The sequence below is a fragment of the Phaethon lepturus genome, unplaced genomic scaffold (genome assembly GCF_000687285.1).
Source record: "Phaethon lepturus isolate BGI_N335 unplaced genomic scaffold, ASM68728v1 scaffold4889, whole genome shotgun sequence".
Taxonomy (NCBI): Eukaryota; Metazoa; Chordata; class Aves; order Phaethontiformes; family Phaethontidae; genus Phaethon; species Phaethon lepturus.
The window spans coordinates 34,052-41,788 of record NW_010562636.1 but is presented as its reverse complement, the minus strand read 5'-3'; the positions used below and the strand labels follow the sequence as shown (position 1 = coordinate 41,788).

Genomic DNA, 7,737 nt, shown 5'->3' with positions numbered 1-7,737 from the left:
TTCCTGCTAGTCAAGAGAAATCATTACTAGATTGTATCACTCAAAGGCCCTATTCTGCCATCAGATTTCAAAGCAGCATTTGAGTAACAGTTCCTATATATGCGAGTGGAACTTAACCGATTATTTCCTTTACTTAATGGCAACAGTTTATTAGACCCTTCCCCAATTCACCAAAGGAGCAGCAATTACATTCAGGAAAATATGTAATAGGCTATAGAATCTAAAGCACTAAGCATTCAGTGTATTTGAACATTCTTAATCACACATTAAACAAACATGATTTATAACTAAATTCCACAGACACTGTCTCGATGAAATCATACTACAGAGGCCCTCTGAAATAAACAGGGCATTACCAAATAGCTCTAAATTTTCTTGCCTCTGCTCTCCCCACACAACAGGACACCTATATATGAGATTTTCACAGTACACCTTTATTCACATTCATCTAAGTTTGTACCTTAAGTAACTGCATCATCGCTGCAATTGGCAACAGATATGCAGTAACAAAAATACAGAAAAGCACTGTCCACACACACAATGTTCATTGTAAATACAATGCTTAAGGAGGCCTATATTATTAAAGCATGCAAGAAAGTAAATAAAATAAAAACAAGGCCATGCTGAATCGCAACAAAACTTAATAAGCAGTAGGTATATTTTAGAACATTATGCTCAAATACTTACCAATTTCCGTAATCAAAATCAAATGCTATAGTAATCTCTGCTCCCTTTGGAATGTTATGGATGGAGTAAATATAAAGATGAATTGTTCCGTCTTCAATTACATGCCTCACCTAGACAGAGTTCAAGAGAGCATTATTATATTACCATGAATTACTTCCGGGGTTTTTCATTTTCAAATGATCAGCTGGGAAACCTCAAGGAAAAGGGGACTTTAAGTAAATGAAACCTAATTCAACTTCATGCATATGCTCACCTCCGCATTTGGTGTACACGAACGCCTGATGAATCGAGCTTCGTTTCCAAAAGTCCTTGCATCAACACACATTTCTAACCCATGGAATTTAGAATAGAACAAAACAAATGGGTATGGCCTGAAAAAAAATACAAGAAAACCAGAGTTTTATCATTTTTAAAGGTGCTAAATATCACTTATTTTTCACAGTAGTTAGCTTTGTAACACGATGTTTGGCATGATACACCAAATTTGTGGGTTAATCTGAGAATTACTCATTTTTATTTAAGCTTCATGATTTTTTAACTGGTACGTTCTTCCAATGTATTCCCAGAATACCAGAAGTTTGAGTTACAGCCCTGAATGTAATTCTTCTGCATAGGATCTAAAGTGAGGAATAGTAACAGGGTAAGCACTAGCGATGGAAGACAAGGCTAAAATTCTTCATCTTCTTTAAACTTTTCTTATGGCAGGTCCTAAAATGAAACTCAGGTAGAAATTTAGGTGCATCATAGAATCATCCAAAATAACTGAATAAAGTAACACTTCCACATCCCTGCATGACACCTGCAGTACCACTAGCATCCAACTAATGTTGGATAACCATCCTGAAGAAAGGGGGCACCTAAATACTTTACCAAGACATGCTTTAAATTCTGCTATTACAAGTGCCAGGGAACCCTTCCATCTTCACTGAGCAGAAGCTCTGTGTTTGATCTTCTCGAACAGGCCTCTTGCAATTTCCCAACTAGGTGTGTCTGCAGTTAACAGCAGCACTGAAAATCATCCACAGGAAGAAGGAAGCAGTCACACATTGCTCAGTAGCTTAATCAACTAGAGAACTGTATCAGTAAAAAGTCCCCAAATTGACCGGTGTCCAATTCTGTTCTCGGCCTGAGGGACTTAAAATCTATTTCCCTCATAAAAGATAACATCTTTGCCATTACCTTCTGAATTATTTTAGGGCCACCCTGCCAATCTCTGCTTTAAGGTGAACAATTACCCAACTGAGAATGCAGGAATCCTGTAACCAGAGCAAAGGAAGAGGAAACTAACCCCTGAGCAGATCTGTAAGGATATCCAGAAGAGAAGGGGGAGAGCAGATTCCAGCTGCAATTACTTTTAATCAGACAACAGTAAAATGCAAGACACTGCCGTACTTGAGGCAACAGTCTGGCAAACCAGCATTTTAACAGTTACCTTATAACATTTGGAATAAACAAACCTTTTAAAGAAATAGCCGTTAGCTTCAAATTGTTCTCTCAGCATGAACTTTCCTCTGTATTCAATAATAAGTGCATCAGGAGGCAAGTCTTTGGCAGCTTTTAAAATTTTCTTATTTTTTTGCACGTAACTCTATAAAGACACAAGTTAATTTATGAAGTATCATTTTCTACCATTTTTCCATTATTATTAACACCAGATCATACTTTCACAACTACTAAGCAATTCTATATGAACTTAAAAACACATCCTTTTTTTAATTAGACCTCCAGGCTGATTCAATCCAATTGTCCTGTTCCTCTACCAATGCAACCAGTTATGAATTTAGATTCAAGGAATGCTTCAGCCCTAGTTCTCCAGTATGTGGCTGAAAACCAACACATTCACGTTCTCATAATTCAAGTACTGTATCTCTTAGTGCAGGTAACTCTCACCAGTACTAGGATGAATTGCTGCATTGTTTTGCCTAACACTTTCAAAAGGCTTCCTTTCCTTCAAACAAAACAAAAACATGCAAACATAAAAAGATGCTCTGTTCACGATTCATTCAAGGGAAAAAAGAAGAGGAAAACAACAAAATAATTTTAAAAAAGAATCCTGAGAGAATTTCCAAATGTCTTATTTCCATATCTTTAGATGGAACGATGGCTTTTAATTAAAAACAAATACATACCCTGACAATTAGTGAACTCACACCTCATAAATGTCAACGGCAATCAAAAAAGGAAGTAGCCTCTATGTAGGCAAAAGGTTCTGTAAGCAGGGATATTCCTCTAAGGAGGGTGTCCCATATGCCATGATGCTCTTTGAGGAAAAGAAGCAAAGATGCTTCTATTAATCTGCTACAGTAACTACTCCCCAAGATTTCTGCTACAAAACACTAAGGTCTGTTATATGGCTCTAATTTTAAGCTGGTAAGTTAACTGATGTTAAGGTGAGAAAGAGCCATTGCACAATTTCTTCATAAACTAGAAACTACAGGATCACAACAGTAAAAAAAAAAAAAAAATCAGTATCAGACTATCACCTACCATCAGAAACATTCTTCGTGAGCTGGTAAATGAAATTCTATTCTATCTGAATACCAGACTTACGATATCATAAGAAAAATGTCCACAATTAACATGTTGATACACATAGCAGAAAAAAAAAAGATTCCAACTTCAATGCTTCTATCTACTCTAACCACTCCTGATACTCCTCACAGAGCAGAGACAGGGCAGCAAACTTTACTGTGTTATGACCACCACAAAAGACAGTCTAAGGAGAACCCAATGTTCAGGCTCAGACTAGCACCTTAGTTATTTTATGAGAACCGATATGCAAGTGTAAACATAATCAGGCGTGATACAGGATGTATGAAAATCAATTACAAATTCTGAAAAAGCTGTTAAAACTGTTCAATCTGGTAAGACAAGATGAAGAAAATAAATGTGAAGTTGTGTGTGTCTCCCTTTTTTTAAAGGTATCTAAATGTATACCTTTGTAATGGCACAAAACCAGCATGCAATAACACAGCATGGCACAGCTCATTACCTCTACTGGAGGTTTGAAAATCAGATTGCTGGTGCTGACTTCTTTTTTGTCATTTCCATTGCCTAATCTCAAAGCTATTTTTTGTGCCTCCCTCTGGACACCCTCACTGTACTGGTTATTATTTGCTTCTTCATAACGATCCATCCATGCCTTGATTTTAGTTTCCCATCCAAAGTTCGAACTGTCAGTAGGATCAATTTCTGGAGCTGAGCCCTAAAAATTAAAGTGACCAGATATTACAAGGTAAGAAAAAGATACTAAAAAAAAAAGTCTACAACAAGACACAAAACGAAGGGCAAAGGTATGCCATTGACTTAAGGTGGTTTTCTTTTTAGAAAGTCTGGTATAAAATTCTGCATTACTTAAAAGCATCAAGTTGAATTCAGTAGCATTACATTTGTCCTTTTATGAATTTTATCACTTCATAAATATTGCTCAAGTTCAGGAATACATTCCCTCTTTAACAGGGATTCTAGCTTACAGTGGTATGAGAATGGAAACTGACATTGTTTCCTCCCACAACTGCACTGCATCATGAATCTATAAGTGCAAGAGTTGGAGAGTCAGATCTCCCTTCCTACTCAACTTCTGTGAACATATGCAAATATAAAGAACTCCAGCTTTAATCCTGTAATACACAGATTTGATTTTCCCCTTTCAACTTCAAAGGTCATGCTGTATCTTTTTTCTACTTCACATCTTACTAAACTTTACTAATCCTACACCTACTACATTAAGGTTGTGACTCTAATGTTACAGGCTTTGCACAGATCATTTTTCTTCCCTCATCTGTTCCTCACTGAACAATTTTTTTTCCTGCAGTGCTTCAGATCCTTTCACTTTTAAAGAAAGTGCCGTTGTACCTCCAGACCTCACAAGCAGCAGCCAGGCTGCAGCCAACCAATGCTCCTTATGGACAGCAGCAGCCAACCAACGCTCCCTTTTCTATCCACCTGAGCAGAGACACTATTAAACATTAATAACACAGCAAGTAGTTCAGTAATTCAGTTTACCTGTTACTGATTACATTACTTTCGTGCATCAAGAGAACCATACACACAAACAGCATTAATAAAAGATAATGCTAAGAAAACCATGAAAACACATAATGGAACCATACAAACACCACATCCAAAAACCACAAAACAGAGATTTTCTTTCCCAATTCTCTCTTCACTATTGGCAAGTCACATCTGACACACCTGAAGTGTAAATTGTGTTCCACTTGTTTTTATATATCCCAAGGATAAACAAACTATGGGAAGTACCTACTTTTACACCATGCATGTTTTTCTCTCAGAAAAATTTAAAGACTGCTGTAACACTTAAATCTTACAAACCAGACATCCCAACACAATTCCTTGAACTATGCCAGCACTAGTGAGTAGAGTCCTGCCAGATACATGGAGTTATGACAGTGCAGAATCACTAGTTTAGCTTTCAAATGCAAGATAGCCATTTCATTCTTTTGCTGCTTAGAGCTATGAAAAGCTGGAGCTACTAAGTTCAAATGAGGTGTGCACTCAACTTTACTCCCTTGCATAGCACAAATGAGCCCTAATTCCTCCACTGGCTCTTGAAAACCAAGTATTCTCAGAATAAAAATTTAGCACTATACTATTTTGGTTAGCTTTGAGGGACATAAAAATGTAGTGCTTATAGCTTCATTTAAAATTACTATGATGCGTACGTAGTACATTAGTTATTAGAGTACTTTAGTGCTTAATGTATAGCCCCAATTGCACTCTTGATGCTTCCTATTAGTTAAGTAATGGCCAATTAAGGTTTAAAAGAAAAACCAAACCTAAATCACATTACCTTTACTCGTGAAGATTTCCTGGATCCTTCTCGAAATGCCTGAAACAAAATTAGATATTTATATTCTTTGGAGGAAATACAAAATCTCTTACAGACTTTAAAATCTATAAATGACTTAACAGCTTTTAGTATGGACCATTCTCAATAAAACATGCAAGACAACAACAGAACAAGCTACGTTGAAATCTCAAGAAGGCAACAGGTTACATCTCACAAAATACATCTAAAAAAACGATTCAGCATCCAAGCTAAGGGCATACGGGATGTCAGAGCTAGTAGTCCATGTACCCTTAACCTTTCTCCCGTATTACAACATGACTCTCTAAAATTCCAGAATTCAAGGCAAAGTAAGCGTAAAGTCACTTATGGAACACCCCATACTCATCAGGTAAATCTGTAAATTGCCCACATCCTTCGCTACACTATTTGTGGAAAGAGGGGAGGGGGAAGAAGGTGTCACAGATGTCCTATAATGTCAACTTTTTGAAGAAGTATGCCATTCTACAGCAAAACCTCCTTCTTTAAATCATGTCACACAACGTTGGGAGATAACATAATAATGTTAATGGTGTTAATTGTTAATATGTGGTAGTAAATCTATATTCAGAACCATTCATTCAAAATGCAACACTTTACTCAAGATTTTCAAAAAGATACTGGTAACTAATCCTTACTTCTATTTGTAAAAGGCAAAATTCTCATCCAAGACAGTGAAACTGAACTGCAGAAAGAACTCATTAGTTTAGGAAATCCCATGTACTTTACTTCTTCACCTATATTATACTTGTCTTCACATAAATTTTATTGTTTACACCTGTAGCTAAACAGTATAATGTCAATGTCCTGTTTACCAAAGCAGTTTAGTAGCTAACTTTCTGACAGCACACTTTCATAAAATTGCAACTCAAATAAATGGACATGAAGTTACATCAGAACAACTGAGAGCAAAAATTTCTGAACTGAAAAAACAATTTCCTACAGAGAATTCTTCTTTGGGTACCCAAAGTCTGTTCTGCCCCACCTCTAATGATATCAAGTGGTCCAGTAAATGCAATTCCTCCTTACAAATTCTGCCTCTATTATAATATCGAGCTTTCATGGCTAGTTACATATTAACTTGAAGTTAAAAGATGGGGGGAGAGGGAAGAGGCAGGGAAGACTGTATCATTTGCTGCAGAGTATTACATTTCAACCTAAATCCAGGTAGTAAAATACTATTAGCAACAACATCCTGATTTTTAAAACCAGTGTCTTTTGGTAAGAGGTGTCACACAGCTATAATTTATAAGACAATAGTTATAAAAAGAAAAATTACATTCACTTACTTTTTTACATTTTGCTATGTTCTGTTCCTTTTCTCCACTTTTCTTCCTTTTCTTATCATTGACTTTTGTAACTCTTGTAGCAGTTAAAGTAATTGTAGTTGGTGTATGTTGAAAAGCAGTATACAGTTCCACAGGAACCTCATCACCACTCTCTGTTGCACTGGTATCCCCATCTTTAAAAAACAAAGAACATTCAGTAAACAATCAAATACTGTAGAAAGAACATTCACTAGTTACTCTACACCTGCTTTTAAAAAACAAAAATGTGTACTGACAAATGCTTCAAGCACTCACACGCAAAATTTGCCAACAGTTGCAACAGTATGAAAATGAATGACCAATGAGAAGCTGGTAATTAACAGATGTTTGTAATGCCAGGTAACCAAAAGAAAGCAGATTAATTCCATTCTTTGAATGGAATTACATTATCATATTCCATTATAATAAGAATCAGAACAAAAATGGTGAAAAAATTATTTGTTAACTCATTCACTTTATATGTAGCTTTTACTTGTAATACAGCTTTAGAATTCTGAGATGACTGTATTCTAGAGGGGATTAAAATTAGTGACTGCCCAGCATTTCTTGAAGCCCTATTACTCAGTCATAATCAACTATTTTGTCTGCAACTTGCAGTGTCAAGTGCCTTTTTCAGGATAAATATATCAATTTAGCCAAAAGCCTTCTCTCCTCAAAATCCCGTAACAATAACATTCTGCTACTCAGGGAAAAGGGAAGTCTATTTTACTCGTTACAACAAGATCACACACAAACTGACAGATATTTTTTTCTTTGTTGCTGCACCCGCAGACCCAAAAAGTCAAAGCCTGAAATTGAGCATACATCGGCATTTATGTCAGACAAATACATTTCCTGACCTGAAACAGGATTACCCTAGTTCCGTCAAGATGAAAG

General features: G+C 36.2%; 1 protein-coding gene across 1 annotated transcript in view; it reads right to left on the bottom strand.

Moving 5' to 3' along the window:
* KMT2E (lysine (K)-specific methyltransferase 2E) overlaps positions 1 to 7,737 on the bottom strand; it is a 63,403-nt gene that overhangs the window by 21,690 nt on the left and 33,976 nt on the right. Inside the window, exons 8-13 of the mRNA XM_010294323.1 lie at positions 6,823 to 6,995; positions 5,498 to 5,536; positions 3,680 to 3,892; positions 2,145 to 2,275; positions 941 to 1,058; positions 688 to 797 (exon numbers count right to left, since the gene is read on the bottom strand). Coding sequence (XP_010292625.1) covers positions 688 to 797; positions 941 to 1,058; positions 2,145 to 2,275; positions 3,680 to 3,892; positions 5,498 to 5,536; positions 6,823 to 6,995 — 784 coding nt within the window. The remainder of the gene's footprint in view (positions 1 to 687; positions 798 to 940; positions 1,059 to 2,144; positions 2,276 to 3,679; positions 3,893 to 5,497; positions 5,537 to 6,822; positions 6,996 to 7,737) is intronic.